Source organism: Aphelocoma coerulescens, chromosome 3 (assembly GCF_041296385.1).
Source record: "Aphelocoma coerulescens isolate FSJ_1873_10779 chromosome 3, UR_Acoe_1.0, whole genome shotgun sequence".
Taxonomy (NCBI): Eukaryota; Metazoa; Chordata; class Aves; order Passeriformes; family Corvidae; genus Aphelocoma; species Aphelocoma coerulescens.
In genome coordinates this window covers 69,663,133-69,679,960 of record NC_091016.1, presented here as the reverse complement: position 1 = coordinate 69,679,960, position 16,828 = coordinate 69,663,133, and the positions used below count along the sequence as shown (strand labels likewise).

General features: G+C 40.4%; 1 protein-coding gene across 1 annotated transcript; it reads left to right on the top strand.

Annotated features, from left to right (window-relative positions):
- Positions 1–9,865: 9,865 nt before the first annotated feature.
- Positions 9,866–16,565, top strand: SMLR1 (small leucine rich protein 1). Its single transcript, XM_069010779.1, has 2 exons — positions 9,866–10,107; positions 13,511–16,565. The coding sequence occupies exons 1-2, from the start codon at positions 9,975–9,977 to the stop codon at positions 13,690–13,692; spliced, it is 315 nt and encodes a 104-aa protein (XP_068866880.1). The 5' UTR covers positions 9,866–9,974; the 3' UTR covers positions 13,693–16,565.
- Positions 16,566–16,828: the final 263 nt, after the last annotated feature.

Below are 16,828 nucleotides of genomic sequence, written 5' to 3'. Positions count from 1 at the left end.
CTTCTGCAATCCACTGATTGAAGAAGAGTGCTGGATAATAAGTGCTGTTGGAAGCCATTGAAAAATCAGCAGGTCACTGTCACACAACTAACTATAAGTGAAAACAGATAATGCCACCAAGATAAAAACAGCATGAATGGAAGAAACAGTGTGTGGGTGATTGGGAAAGAAAATTAATCAAAAAACTTTTAAAAAGTGTATTTTCACTAATTTCTCTCCAGCCTTTCAAACTACCAAAGAAGAAACATGCTGCAAAAATAATTACAGATGATTGCAGCTCTGCAGATGCCATGTTGTTTCTGTTTTTGTAAACAGTAAAACTGCCCAGATATTCAAGATGGCTAAATCATAGCTTTCAGATCCATGCATGCACACACAAAACACAAAAATATGTCACCAGGCAGAGCAGGCTATGAGCTCACAGCTACTCCCTGATAACTGCCCAGGCAGGCACATGCTCACCAGCAGAGTGATTAGCCACCACAAGTTGACAGGACAGGTAAAAATCTGCTTGGGGGCACATACCCACTGAGTAGCCAGAGTGCTACTCTGTGTTCATACACTTTTCAGTCCATACAAACTAAAGTTTGCTTGATAGCTCACTGTGAGGTAGAGTCCTCAGTGTATTTGATACATTAAACATATCTGCAGCTCTTCCTGCCCATCTGTTTTATTTGATTTTCTTGACATTTGTGACTTCTAGTCTTTCAAGGAATCAAAGCACTTAATGTATTTTTTGAATAAGGATGAGACATCTCTACTAGGGCAGCCCCTGGCAAAGCTACTGCACGGAAGCTAAATGAATTCCTTTCATAAGTATTCACTTTGGAAGAAACTGGGGAGACTCCCATGCTGGAATTCCTGGGTGGAGAATAGGGGGCTGCAAATATCTGAAATTTGATGTGACTGTAGAAGAAGTTACTGAACTAACTGTGAAAATGAACATTAACATATCCCCATTACTCCCTGAGGAGTTCTAAGAGAAATCAAATATGAAATAGGTGAGGTACCAATAGTAGTGGGTAACTGTTTAAAATTGTCAGGGCTTGATGATGTAAAAAACACAGTGACTTTTATAAGAGACGTTGGGAACTCCAGTGTAAAAGGCAAATTAGTAAAATTGTTGTTGTAAGCAAAAGAGATTTCATTTTCCCTCACTTCAGGATCAACAATGCAATCAATGTCTTGAGGTACCTGTACAAATCAGTGTAAGAGTCTTGCCCCCCCTTACAAATACATTTGCCATTATATCAGTCGAGTCTTACAGGGTCTATTGGCATTCTCAATACAATGTGAAAAGTCTGCAGGTTGGGGAAGTAGATGCTCAGAGCAGCCATACCTTTTTCAAACAGAAATTATTGCCTCAATTATTTCCCCTTCTTTCTATTTTACCAGTTTGAATCTCCTTTATTCTACTTCCATGGCTCTGCATGGTTTAACATTCATGCTAGACAAGCTGCTGCCTATGGGGCAGTTTTCTGATGAGGATGGACTATCTTTACCTTATCATTCTTATAAGTAAAAGACCTTAGAATGCATTCCTCATTCAGGGAAAAAATGCAGTTGATGCTCTCTTACTACATTCACAGTAACTATTTTAAATCATCAAACAACATAGGGTTAAAAACTCTTTCCTTGGTCTTACACGGTTGCATGTATAAATTAGCATTTGTTGTTGCCAGTGTCAGTGTTAAGCATAAGGTTTTCTGGATATGTTAGAGTATCAGGAAAAACACGAAAGGCAGTCTGTCTATCTCCTTTCTGGGGAGAGGAGAAAAAAAAACATCATTTCATGCCAGCAGATGGCTACAACTCATTACTGTGTAAATGTACAGTGTGGAAAGTGGAATGACAAATTAATTAGCACTCGCCAGAAATACATAACAGAGAATGATATGTGCTCATGCCATTTTATTTCATGTCACATTAATTGAGTACTAGATAGCTGACAAAATGCGTTAAGCTAACCATAGCTTTTGCTGGCAGCAGCTGAAAATTTGTCTCACAGAGAGATTTCATTTCCTTCCAGACACTGACAGAGGAGGCAGCTTTGCACACACACTCACTTCCCCAGCGTTGCTGACAAAGTTGCTGTACTGTTCATTTCACTGCAGTTATTTTCACCCAGGGTTACACTAGGCCTTAGTTTCTGATCAGCCCTACTCAACCAGCAGCTTGGATCCTTCCTGTATGGAGGAGCCCTCTTTCTCCAGAGAAGGAGCCTGTGCAACAGGAGGCGGTCACAGTTCAGTTTCCTGTGAAGGAATCTCTCAGGGAAAATCCACCTAAAATGTTTGCCAAACTTGTAATGAGTAACTTGAAACAACTTGGGTTACTGGAAACAGGGGCACGGACACATTTAACATGGATCTTGAGTTCTCTACAGCTCTATTAACTCTATGAAACTTGGGCTGTTTCTTAAGTATGTCTAATAAGGACATACAGAGAGATATTGCAGAATCCTCAAGTGTCCTGCAAAGCAGCTGCTGTGTTGTGGCTCAAGTCACTTAGGGCACACAAGTAGGCACAAATAAGCCAACATGTCCTAGAAATCACTCTGATCTGGAAGATGCCACTTTTTTTACTTTGCAGAGCTGTGCTTCAAATTCAATACAGCTACACATTTGTGCATGTTTAGCCACCAAATAAAATGCTTCTGCATTAGTCCCACCCCAAAGCTTCTTCACAGGGTTTAAAACCTATCTGTGGTGCTGAGCAGCCTCCCTCACTACCCACACTGCAGCTGCTCCAGCCCCATGCTGGATCAGGGAATCATAGAATATCCTGAGACTGAAAAGATAACCATGTCCAGCTCCTGGCCCTGCACAGGACAACGCCAAAAATCAGCTGGGGCTGGGGTCAGGCTGCCCAAGAAGCAGAATCCGGGGCCTTTCCAGTTCAGCCTCTTTAGCTGGCTGGGCACAGCTGTAAATCTTGCTGCTGTAGCCTGCTCTCCCTCATCTTTTACTGTGGGAAAGCAGGGTGGCTCAAAACTCCCTGAGGTATGGTAGGGTAGCAACACTAGGGCAGCAGCAGTCTTGTCGTAAAGTACTATCATGTGGTATTAGGTAACCAAGAGGCAACAATTGGCATAATTCAATTGAAACATAACAAACAGCATAACACATTTGAAATCAAGCCAGCTAAAAAAAGGCAGCTTAGCTTTTACAATTGCTCTGATCACTTCTCTGGACCTTTACACAGTGGTTTAATGATTAATTACAAATCAGGACACCAAATGAAGTTGAGCCTGTCCTAGTTTCTATATCTTCTTGCTGTGTTTGTTGCTGTGTGAAAAGCAAGCTGGCAGTGAGCAAAGAGTGATACAGCAAAATGCCATCACAGCTGGGGCCGTGGGTTATGGGTAAGACAAAAAGACAGCCCTGTGTTACCACTGTACAACCATTCCCAGTTCAACCTAGTTGTGTCACTCCAGCATATCAGAGCAGCACTGTTTTTCATCACTTGCTCACTTATCTACACTGTCTAAAGGTTACATTGATTTTATCTTTACTAATCAAGAAGAAAAGCACACTGACAGGCAGCTGCAAGCTGTCCAAGGGATGAGACAGAAAGAGATTGGGTTTGTTTCACAGTATTTAATTAAAAAGATAAAGATAGCGTTCCATTTAATACACTGCTGCTTGAAGTCTCATGCAGAGAGAATTCATCATATGGCTCCTAAAGATCCACGATCTTCTAACAAAAGGGATTCAGGGATTCAGCTGTCAGGAGAGATGCTGCAAGACTAGGTTATGCCAGGTACAGGTGAAATAATCCCTGCATTGGAACTGGTGAAGAGCAGCTGGTTACAGAGAGTCATTGGGAACCAGTCTCATTAGATACAGGTGAACAGTGGGCAACTTGAACAAGAAACTGTATACACACACACTAAAGTGAGTAATAGAAATTGACCCATTTCCAAATTTTTTAGCAAAATTGTTTGATGGAAAGAGAATATCTATTAACTTAAAACATCTGACACACTTTAAAATTGGTATTTAACAGAAATACAAGTAGTAATTCCAAAAGAAACATATACTGGCTCTCTGTTGAGTCATATTTCAAGTCAAGGACAAGCATGACAAGCCATGAATATGAAAAATGGACTCAATGAAAAATGCTGTGATCAGAAGATTATGAACAATCGGATTTTTTTTATTCTTTCAAAATTGTACTGGAAGCAAGAGAGATGTTGACAGCAGCCCACCCATCAGGGTGGTTTAAGAAATAATGTATAGAATGCATTAATTAGTCTCAATGAATGTTTTGGTTTGTACTCAAAAAGAAGGCTCATCCACTTGTACCACTGCTAGATGTTTGTGCACAGGTAGATTACTATTCACCTGTACACATGATTAACTACAAAGCTGAAATTTAAATAACCTGTATGGAACTTTGAAATTCAAGAAGCCTGAAAGATGCCTAGAAGTCGGCCAAGAAGTTTTGGCATTTTCTCCTCTTCAGCTAATTTTTCATAAATCTTAAGCATAATATTGAGAGGCCTAGAAACCCATTATTTTCATGACAGCACTCAAACGTTCTGGCCTAGTTATAGGTATGGAAACTAAATGCAAGCCATGAAGAATGTAAAGATTGTTCAAAGAGATAGAAAATCAGAATATAAATAAACTACTTAGCACGGTTTATGCAAAATAGGTGTTACTTTGTTAATGAGATTACAAGTCTGTTTGATAAAGTCAAGCACAGCTTCAATACACCTAGAAGTCCTAAGGCACTTTAATTAATAGCATAAGATGTGCACATTAAAAAGTAATCACTTTTCTATATCAATGAAGTAGGAATTGCTGCAGGGATCCTAAAAGTCATATCCACAGGGTAGCTACTGCAGTGCTTCTGGTGACAGGATGGTTAGGCATCTGGCAGCAGAGCCATTTCCAAACTCAACCAGAAAATGGATACAGTTTCACAATAATCTCATTAATACTTTCCCTCAAAGCCCAGAAGCATCTTATGCAGCTTTTCAGCTGGATTGATAACTTGAAGAACTTTACCCCATGAAGACACAAATACTTGTATTAGAAAAGCAATAATGTAGAAAATGAGCAAAGTAGAAGAGGAAAAAAAACAAACCCTTAGGTGGAAATTGATATAAAATCAACACTCCTAAAAGGTGCAGATAATCAAAGGCTTGATGCTAAGCAGTAAGGAGAAATAATAAGCAGTTAGGCTGTGTGATCTGGATCATTTGTGAGAGGCTGGGTTTATCATGAGACAAGCCATTACAACATTTCCAAACAAAAATTTTCCATCTAGAAACAAGCTTAAAAGGTCATCTCCAAAACTTGCCCTGGGCAACCACAATCCTGAAGAGGACTGAGACCAAGAGCAGGTGTGCAATCCAAGCGCCTCCAAATTCTCTAGCAATTAGGGCCCCACGAGCCCTCCTGATGAATGAAAAACTGATTAGCAAGGGGGGATAGAGACATGAATTTACCTCTAGGAGTGTCACAGGTGACACTGTTATGAGATTGCAACTGTCGGGATGCCCACATTTCAAAAGATACTTTTAAAAATTAGGCAAGGCACAGAAAACCTGCAAGGAAGTTGCAAGAATGGGAAAAACCCCCATAACGCCTGATGTAAGGAATTAAATAGCTATAATAGAATTAAATAGCTTTAATAGAATTAAATGGGTAGCTTAACAGGAAAGAGAGACATGACACTGTAAGGCATAAGTGCTTTCACAGGGGAAAAAGTAACAGGTCCCCCAAAACTCCCTGATGCACTGAGGAAGGCACAGGCAGAACAAGCGGCTGAAAGCAGAACCATGGCAAGCTCGAAACCAGACGTCAAGTGAGTGTTTTACATGAACAAGGCATGAAAAGGGACAGATGATTCTCTGCCTCCTGATGTTTTCAAACAAAGGCTAAGTGCTTTTTCAGAAAACAAGCCTCAATCAATTTATTGGATTCCGCAAAGGACATGGAAGGAAATGAAATTGCCTGTAAAAATAAAGATATCAAACTACCTGATCTAATAACCTTTATTGAATTTATGTTGGAAAGGAGAGTAAACGATTTTGGTGTTCTAGCAGAACATCCAGGATAAAGATGAGATCTAAATGCTCATTTAGCATTTAAATTTAATAAACTTAATATACATTTCAGGAAACCTTGTGCCTTGATAGCCCTGGGAACTAAAGCCCTTTTTCATCCAAAATGTGTTTTCTGAGCAGTGGAAGCTTACCAACTTACCAACAGCTTTACCCAGCTTACCAACACCCATCCTGGGCTAGGGACACCTGTGGGAACATCCAGTTCTGTGGGGCCGGTCCCAACTCTGGCTCAGGGAGGAACAGGAGTTTTGACCCACTGGCATGTGCTGGAAGGCTCTGTCCTTACTGAGCCAGGACCAAATTCCTGCTTCCTCTTTCTAGCATAATGACAGAAATACTGACTTTTTACAAAAAGTTTCAGTCTCACAGCAAATTTTACAATGTCTTCCCTAAGAAAGTGCAACCTCAGCTCTGCCAGGTCAGCTGCCATGCACGTTGGCAATTTGCCTGTACAGAACGTGAGCATCTTGGCTTCTGCCCAAAAGGCTCTTGAGCACCTGCAATAACCAGGGTTTTCTATCAATTGCGGTTCAGTCTTCACAGGCACATCTTAGTCTTTCCCCTCAGCACCAATATGCACTTCTTTGCCTTTTTATATTCCCTTCTGAAGACATCTAGAAATTTAAAAGAATGTTTTCCTTTGGAAACTGATTGAAACAAAATATTCAACAAGAATGTGTGTGAAAATATGTGTTCTTAACACACACACACACACACAAAGAAGAGCAGTAAAAGTAATTTCTTCCAGCAAGGTAGGTGTGATGTTCATAATTTCTGGTGTTAGTTGGCAAGTTTAGAAAATAGAAAGTCATTTGAAGTTTGAATTAATTCATTTGTGTTCACATTTCATGCAAATAATCAAAATGACACAGCTGAAACAAGAGTATTATTGGCTGTAAAATTAATGTTCCTTAAATTCCCTCTCACAGGAAATTAAGCTTCTGATTCAAGCCAAAAGGAAAACTTTGAAACAGCTGAAATCCCTGTTAACCTGTCCTGGGTTGAGGTGTATTCTATTACCATCCTCATGAGCTGTTGAAATTAGGTGGGGCAGTGTTTTCCTTGCCTTCTCCCCCCAGACTATCTTTCTGTTAATGGCCCATCATTGTCCTGCTGCATGACTCAGAGATAACTCCCTCCGGACTATCTTCTGTTAACGAGCCTAATCAACACCTGGCCTCATGACTCATTACCTCATTGTGAGATGCTCCACCCAGAGGGAGGAACCAAGCATCCCATCATGGATATAACTGGGACTCTGAGCATCAAAGGGACGGGCTCCACTGGATTTCCAGAGGACAGGAGCTACACAGCCACCGCTGGATTTTCTGAGGAAGAGCAGACCCCTTCTACTACAGGATCACCACTTCAGAGGATTGCAGCCACCATTCCACCAGACTGCTACCACTACCCTGCCTAATAGGGATTCAGGTTGTATCTTGGCTCTGTCAGTGTTTTCTTTTACTTTCTTTTCCTTTTCTTTAATTTCCATTAAATTGTTATTCTGACTTGGTGCCTCTCACTGGTTTATTTTCAAACTAGTACATAACCATAAAGCAAACTGTGGGCAGGCCCACCCTGCAGTGCCGTAGGGGTAACAAGCAATTGGTTCTGTTTTTCCAATGGGTGAGAAGTCAGTGACAAGTTCACAAAGCCCATCAATCCATCTATTTTCTCAAACACACCCAAGCTTCACAGATGAGCCAGGAAACCATATGTTGCTGTGTAATCCATGCCTGTCCCACATTTCCCACTTTTCCTCTGGCTGTGGCAGATGACACGCAAAGCATTGCTGCTGCAAACGCCACTGCCTGTCCAGCAGCAGAGCTCCTCTTGGCTTTACACAAATCATCCCAGACAACCCAGGTTGGAAATGATCTGCCTTCATGGTAAAAACGTGTTTGAACTCATTTCCACTGCATTTGTCCTGCTTCAATATGGAAACTCGCACTGCATGTCTGCCACACTGAGCAGCCACGAGCCAGGTTTTGTTCCTCAGGTAACTGCTGAGAGCAAAGCTGGCACCTGCCATTTCACAAGGAGTTTGTACAAATGTAGAGGCTTAAGAATTTTCTGATTCTTCCTGGGCAGAAGTTAACCACTTCCAATCCATCAGCTGCCTGATCCACCAGAGGTGTGACAAGCAAGTCAGCTACTTACTTCATTTCCCCTGACTCGCATTTGACAGAAAGAAATTGTGTCACAGGTGCACAAAGTAACCCAATTTAAAAATCCAAGTGAGTGTTTTGCCCTTGTATGCAGGTATTTAGCTCCCATAAATATCATTATGGTCCATAACAGATGCATCAAAGAGCAGTATTCCCCGGCTCATTTTGTAATGTCACAGTGCTTGGAATTCAGTCACAGACTTCACTCTCAAAGACTGAGCTCTCTGATTACTCGAGATATTTCTATTTAAGAACATCAGTTAGGAAGGAATTTTAAAAATATGCCAGAAGATTGTTCATCAAATACTGCAACTGTTTTGCAAACCAGAACAATAACAATCACAATAGTTTAAAAAAAACCCCTGAATTAACTTTTCATGCACAAAAAAATAGTCTAAGAAATTTATTGATCACAGCTGACAGGTATCTATTCAAGGAAGGAATTATCTGGCAACAGATGGGCCTATAATAATATTAATATCTTCACCATCTGGCTTTTAATCCATGCTTTTTATCAGTAGATCATAAAGCACTTTATGAATGAGGTCAAACATCTTGTGGGGAAAGACAGAATAAGATAAAATGGTGACAATCTGAAGCTGAACAAGTATAAGCAAGAAATAAGGCACACTCCATTCACTCTTTTATCAATTACAATGGCAGGTGATTAACAGAACAGGAATTTGCCTGTAAACATTATATTGTCCATCAATTGTCAAAAAGGGAGGACCTCAAACATCCTACAGTTCAAAAAAATTACAAACTTCATATAATTTTTGGGTGAGGTTGTTTGCCTTTTCAAAACAGTGAAGAAAACAAGGTGAACACAGAAATACTTCTTTCCTCCGAAAGTCTAAAAATCTACTGCATTTCCCCTTAGCTCCAGCCTACCCACCTACACAATTAGCCAAGCAAATCTTGTACAGTCTTTCTGGATGCTTGGACAGAACTTCTCACCCTGAAGGTGTAGAGAAGGACTATAAAACAACTAATCATCTTTTTAAAATTTGATTAAGATGATCAATGCATGCAAGGCACAGTTTTGCCATATGCTGGTGACCAGATGGGGAAAACTGAACTACTTCAACATTTAAAAAGTTCTTGAATTCTCTGGCACATCTGCCCCCCGCCAAAATCATACATTTTCAACTTTACTATGAAAGAAACCTTCCTGAGTTTCATTGTTCTGCAGCTGCTCTTTGGGAAGAATGCTGTTGGTACAGCAGCACCTCAGTCACTCACTTCTTCCCTTGGTCTGAAAACTCTTCAGAGTAGAGACCACATGTGTGCCTGTGTGGTATGTACAACAGGGTCCTCACCCCAAGTGAGCATTTGAGATCTACTGTAAAACTGATAATATATCTAGAAAGAGGGTGCTTATTATTCAGAATGGCCTGTACAGTGTTAGCAGATGACAGAACCCACACTGCTCAAAAGGCAGCAGCAGCCTCACATACCGAGCCCTGCCCAGCCCAACATATCCAAAGGTTTCAAAGCCCTACATTACTTCAATACACACTTTTAAACTTTGTTGTTTAGTAACTTTGTGAGTGAACTCCAGTACTACTGGGATCACAGGCCTACACAAACAAACCAAAGTCCAAAAAGAGATAATGGCCTGAGCAAAGGGCAGAATGTCCATCAGGGAGAAAAGGAAGAAAGCAGGATAAATAAGGTCCAAACTTGGAGACTAAGGATCTGGCTTGGCACGGTTGTCAGAGAGGAAAATGAGCATGGGTTACGTATTGTCAGTGTTTGTGAGGGAGCTGCCTGGTTATGTTCTCTTTGCTGGGATCTTTATGCCTGTGACTTTACTCCTGCTGCTGCTAATTGCCTACTTCAGGATCAAACTAAGAGAAGGTGAGTCAGGACCTGGGGACAAAGACTGGGTAGGTAGACAAAACTTCTCATTCAACAGACAACTTAGGCTTGTAGCATTAACTAAACTGAAGAGAACGATGATCAGAAACAATTTTATGAAGTTGTACTGTATTTTAGACCATTTTCTATTTGAAAAAGACTACAGGTATTTGTTTAGAACTTGGATTGACCCCTCATTTAAAACTCTGTAGTTTTATATACCACACTATAGAAGATTTTACTGTTTTACACTATGGAAGGGGCAATCAGAATGAAAAAAAAAGACTAGGACAGTTAAAATACAGATAATTTTCTTCTGTGCTTACAACCGTGCAAGTCTTCACAGAGACAGGTAGCAGCAGTTACACCCTATAATTGGGCTTTAAGTACGTCTGTGTTCTTTCAAAAGTACGTGTTTGCTTTTACTTTGTACCTAAATGCATATTTGCCATGTTGCCTTTTCTATTTTAAAATCAGCTTATACTCACTTCAAAAATCTATCTTCTGAGTAAAACCAAACAAACACCCACCCCAATGCAAATGTGCAGTGACTGTAACACATCTGTGTACTGAGAATGAAGGCTGCTCACAGAGCCCAACTGGGCTACACTTGTAGCAGGCAGGGAGTTTCTTTTAGAAAGGAAAATCCTGTGCCTCAGACTGTCCGGTCTTGATGGGATGATCTTCATGCCCTCCACGTTTGGGTCCCAGCTGCAGCATCACAGTCACATGTGCTCTTGTTTTAGGGTTCCAGCTGCCAAAGCCAGTCCTGGGGATCCACATTTGGATCAGAGGCATCAACCATTCTTTTCTTCATCCCTTCTAAAACATACTCTCATGGACACTGGGCTAAGCTTGTTCCTCAGATTATCTGTCTTTTGAACCTTTTCTCCATATGGAATGTCAGGAGAGCTAAGAGGATAGCCTAGGTTTTCTCTGTAAACTTCAGAAGCATCTTGATATAGCTTGGTGAGAACCCTGGCTGGGACAATATTTCACAGCTCTGCCACTACAGGTTTCAGCTCTAGCAGAGACTTGGCTGTGGCAGACAGGCCAGTCCTGTCCATAGGGTTCTGCAGATCAGCTGAGGCCTCACACCGAGCTGGCCCATGGTGCATTAGCCCAACAGGAGAAGGATTCACCCGCCAGTGCAAGGCTAGGAAAGAAATCTCACTTAGATGCCAGGCCAAACACTGTAATTTGTGCACTCACATTTTCCTCTATCCTGAAAACTGGGCCACTTAACATAAGAAAGATCATATATAGCCAGAAATGTAAAATAAACAAACTTCCCATTTTGTGTAACATCTCCAGGCACTTAGATCTGAGGCTTTAAGAGAGGGAGGGTGTTGGTTTGCTTATGAGCATACACTTCAAGTTACCTTCAGGCTGCTAAAACTCAAACATTTCCTGTTCAGGATGTGCTTTCAGATGCTGAATTAATCTGCATGGGAAGCCTGCTCCACATGCCTAACCCAGCCCTGCCTTGGGTTATAGATTATTCTTAGAGCAAGGTGCTGACGGTTTTTCACACGCTAATAAAACAACATCCAAAAAACCAGTGCAATGCCAAAACATGGTGCAATTCAGTATCTGTGAGGGAATAGGAAGGCTAAGTATTGAGGAGTTTTCTTTCAAGAAAGTGGTTGAAATGGAAGAGAATGAAATTATTGCATTTGACTTTGGATAAAAGCAAGGATTTTCCCTTTCAGTAAATTATCAGCTCTGTGCTCACGTGTGTAAGTCAGGCATTAGTTATTATGAAATAATTCTGAGCTGCTACTGAACTCCCTGTTACCTGGTGATGCTCTCGTTTTTCTATTCCAGCTAGGATAGAGCAAGCCAGGAAAAGCAGGTGGGCTACTGATCCCATCAGTTCAGGTATTTTGCTGAGGCTCAGACATTGCTTTCATTAAGCCAGATGAACCCATCTGAAAAAAAACACCACTGACATTTGCATTCGTGGTGCATGATCAGCTCCTGAAACAGACTATCCTGCCTTTTCACAGCACTCATATCCTCCTTAGCTACACTTTCTCCAGGTCTGTAAATAATCTACGGCACCAGATGTTAAATCCGGCTTCTCTTTAAGCACAGAAATTTTAGCTTTGGATTTGTAATGAGTTTAAGCAAGCAATGGTTTCCTAAATTTTCTGAGATTAGTAATCAAGGGTGTAAGAGAGAGGTGAATTAAGCAGTTGGCAGACTTATTTGCCAAAGGAATATTGCTGCCGTGCTTCTCTCTTTCACAACCAAGAAGGGAATCATCTGGCTTTTCTAAGCCTCAGGAAAGGAGACACTCAGTTTGCAGATCACAGGTGTTCTGGCTGGGATTCTCAAGAGGATGTGAGATGAATTCCTGTCTATTCAATACTTTGGCCTTGCTCTGTCTCCAAGATCTTCTTTTTCTAGAGCTGAGACTGTCAGAGACCAATCTACTGTTTTGGCCTCCAGCCAACTTACACAAAACATCCTGAGCAGCTCTCCCTGTACAGGCAAGCAGAGCCAGCTTCAGCTTAAAACCATCAGGTGAGAGAAACAGCTACAGATAAGCCTGAGAACAGACTCCTTCAAATGCCAGCTCTCCTACAGAACATCAGAAATTCAACAGGTTTCTGCTGCCTATTTCCTTAGATCTCTTTTTTGGGAAAAGAAAAAAAAGAAAAAAGGAGAGAATTTTTCATTATTAAAATCAAGGCTGCCTTGCTTCATTGTTAAATGAGCATTTAATTTTTCTCTGTGCAGCAAGAGAGAGGCTCTGCATAAATATATCAGTATATAAGTACCTTATAAATAAAACTAAATCATCTAACAAAATAGCACACATTTCTCCTGAACAATTAGCAATAACAAGTGCTTTATGTTTTTTTTTTAATTTTTTTATTTTCTGTTTCTCCATCCTTCTTCAAATAATCTCCTAGCCTCCAACAGCACCGTTGTATTCTGAAGATATCCAGTTATGTGGGCAGCAAGCATTTTTCTGATCTGTCTGCACCAAAGGCAGCATTGGGAGGATCAGGCCAGCTCGAGGTTCCCACAGCACAGCCACAGCAAAGCAGAACATGAACTGCCAGTGCAAGCTATCTATGTTTTTCGCTGTTGTTTAAGGATTTGATTCTGATTGAAAGCTGTGGAGACAAACAAAAACAGAGCATTTCTGCTGATGTCAATAGTTTGTGTTAGCGCTTCACTGGGCATAGAAACAGCCCCAGACTCACACTCAGAAGACTTCCCTCTAGGATCATGGGCAAACTAATACCAGTGTGCTCCTTAGAAACCTTCACCTTAATAAGATTAGTTCTTAATATATGCCACTCTTTTTCTTTATGAAACCTCACCATAAGAAATCAGAAATCAATCCATATTCTTATGGGGTTTTTGTGTTGTTTGGATTATTTTTCAGTTGAGGAGGAAATGGCCATAGCACAAGACCCTGGGAATGCCTTCCTGAATCACCACGGTCAGTGGAAGAAACTCAGGAGATCCGGACAGAAAGAGAACAGATACAAGAACTCAAGGACATTTAAGGGAGCTTCACGTCTCAGGAAGCAAGCTTACACCCAGTACTCAGCGCTGCAGGCTTAATAATAACCAGCTGTAAATAAACACCACGCAGGAAAACAAAACTGGAGGGGAGAAGTTAGTGCTGTGCTGTCCTAATGAAATCGCCGCTGCCATCCAAAGAGTTCTTGTAAGCTCTAAGCTGCCCTTTGTGCAGCTCAGCAGAGAGCAGACACCCCCTGCACTAGACTGCATTGGCTCCCTTGTGTGACAAAGGATTTGTGGGGAGGGACAGCACCCCGCTCACCAGCCCCTCCCTGGCCTACCAAGGAGAAAGCGACATAACGAGATCCTGAGAGAGCTGAGCTGGCACATACAAGGCAGGCAGCCTTATTAAATCAAGATGCATAAATAACAAGTTGATACCAACCACTGACATCTGGGAAATAGAAAAGGGTTTTGAAGGGGAACTGACGTTCATTAGCTTGTAAACTTTGGGAAAAAATCCACTGTGGGTTTTGTAAAGTATCCTTTCCATAGAATTTGGAAGAAAAATATAACAGTAACAGGAAACAAAAGGATTTCTCTCTGCTGACTAAAAATGCCAGATTTTGAAACCATGGAAAGATTCAGTCAGGATTCTGTAAAACAGTTATTATTCTCCTTTAAGGACAAATGGATGACTTTTTCAAATAAAAAAATTGCACAAGCATGAAGTTATCTTTTTTTGTGTGTCAGTTGACACACTTTTTTAAAAAAAATCTTCCTACCTGCTCTCCTGTAGCTGTGGGTGTACAATTTTTAGTGCATCTCAGATTGCTTGTGGTAGATGGCCCACAAAAATGCAACTCCAATTGTTTGCAGGTATAACTGGCTTTTAGTTTCTCTGATTCCAACTCTCAAGTTTAAACCCAAACTGGCAAGGAATGAGAAGTGACTATCATTACTGTCCTCAGTGTTTACTGTCCCTGTCTGCTAGTGATTGCTGTCTGCAATTATCTTTCATAAAAGCTATTTGTCATTACCCATCCTGCAAGAAGAGTGGATAAGGCCTTGTCTGAGATTATGTGTGGTTTGCACAGTTTCAGTTCTCATAGACTTTTAAGAATTCCTTGGAATCATTTTATAGAAATACTAATTAGGCCATGACCACAGGTTTAAAAAAACACTGTAATTTAATAAAGACTGTGGAGAAAAAAGAATTTAAACAGCAAGTACCTTTACAGTCTCTCTCATTTTAATACTACCCAAATTTTAAAAGACACAGTTCGTCACACTGCTTTACATCTGTGCAAATAACAGAATACATTGCACAGATGAAGAGACAATTGTTTGCAATTGCAAACACAATCTTTTGCAGGGAAGTTGAGACAGCTGCTGCAAAGAATTTACTTTCTACATTTAAGAAGGATGCTGCCTTCTTAAAGCAGTGGTCTGGGATATTGATCTGATGCTAAAGGAATTCTAACATACAGAATCCCAAACACTCACTCTCTCACTGCCCAAGAAAAGATTGGCCGGGGCTGCATGTAAAAATACAGAATGAAAATTGATTTTGTTAATTCCACAGTGTGTCTGAGAATGGGGAGATCTGAAATGTCAACAAGTGGTAACACTCTTAAATGGCACTTCACTGTAAAACGGTGGTATGGATACCGAAAATACTACTATATACATACACTGTGTGCCTTTGACAGAACTGCTGATTGAGCTGTAACTGCTCAACTGTGGGAGGATCTGACATTCACGACTCAGCAACATGCAATGAAAATTCCCAGGCCTTGTTGTTTTCAGTTCCATTACTGAATAGTGTCAAGAAAAATGTTTTCATGCTACCGGCATGAAACACACCATTGTATCCTATATAATTCCTTCAAAAAGGAAAAATACATATTTAAATAACACCATAGAACTAAATCTTTGTCTAGATAAATTGTGCAAGCATTATCTAAATATATATAGAGTAATTGCAAGGAAATAACTTATCTTTAACTACTGTTGTCACTGAGGAGTCGTCTCTCTTCCTGTCTCTAGCAATAATGTGAAGTTAGGACTCTACTCCACCAACAACCAGTAAGCACTTTTAAAACCTTCCTGCCTGTGACTTCTCCTTCCCTTCCCAGAACAGAATTTAAAGTCTCAGCATTTAAGTTGGAAAGGTACAGAGAAAGATGGTAAAGTGATACAGGATTGTGAAATCACTTTTGGCTGGGAATGACTGATGAGGGCGATTGTTAGGTGTCTCTTCCAGTACCTGCAGTGATGCTGACCAAGGAAGGAAGAGCAGGAGCAGGTTCAAAAGACAGAAAAGGTGGTTTTGGTTCTTTTCTCCTTATGACACATAAGAATGGTTAAAATGCCTGCCAGAATAAATTTTTAAAAAGCAATTAGCCAAAAATCCAGAGGCAGATAAATACGAAAGACTGATGGGCCAGTAAGTCTTTGAAAATTGCTCAAAGCTGGAAGAATATTTAGGAAAGTACCACCTTCTAGTATAGTAATTATACTTACACACACTCCAAGGCAAGTACCAGTAGCTTCAGAGGCAGAGATCTGGGAGAGTTAGTCACTTAGCCTGGCCCAGTAGAGACATTCATATAGACTTACCTCCAAAAACTCTGGTAGGATTTGCCTCACACCAAACAGAATACTTTAACACCACATGAATTACCACAGCATTTCTAATGCCTGTAATTTGTATTAATATTACTACTCTATCTCTTTTTCAAGTGCAGTACGAAACCCTCAAACAACTGAGCAACCTGAAAATCAGAAGTTTCAAGCCTTCCAGACATGTAGTCAGTTCAGTATATATTTTATTCCATCTGTTTGATGTCTTTTGCGGCCAAATTAAAAGCTGCTATTCAGCTTGACTGTCAAATAGAAGAATACTTCAAGAAATACTTTGTACTATAGCTGCTCATTGCTTTTAGCAATAAATCTTTTGTTTAAAGTTTTTCATTGGAGTTGCATGCTTGCCCTTTACAAAACTTTTATCTAGGAAACAATCTGTAGAACAAATCCAACATTTATTATGAACCCTTAGGTTAGCATTATTAAAAAGGAAGAGGTATTAAATGGTTTTGTGTAACACCCACATGACTCACTTTTCTAAGTATTTAAGCAGAATTAATTTCTGAAAAACTGTAATTGTATTTGAAATTGACCATGTATTATAAAGCTGGCTTGTGAAGTGCCTTGAGGCAATTTCTATTTTTGC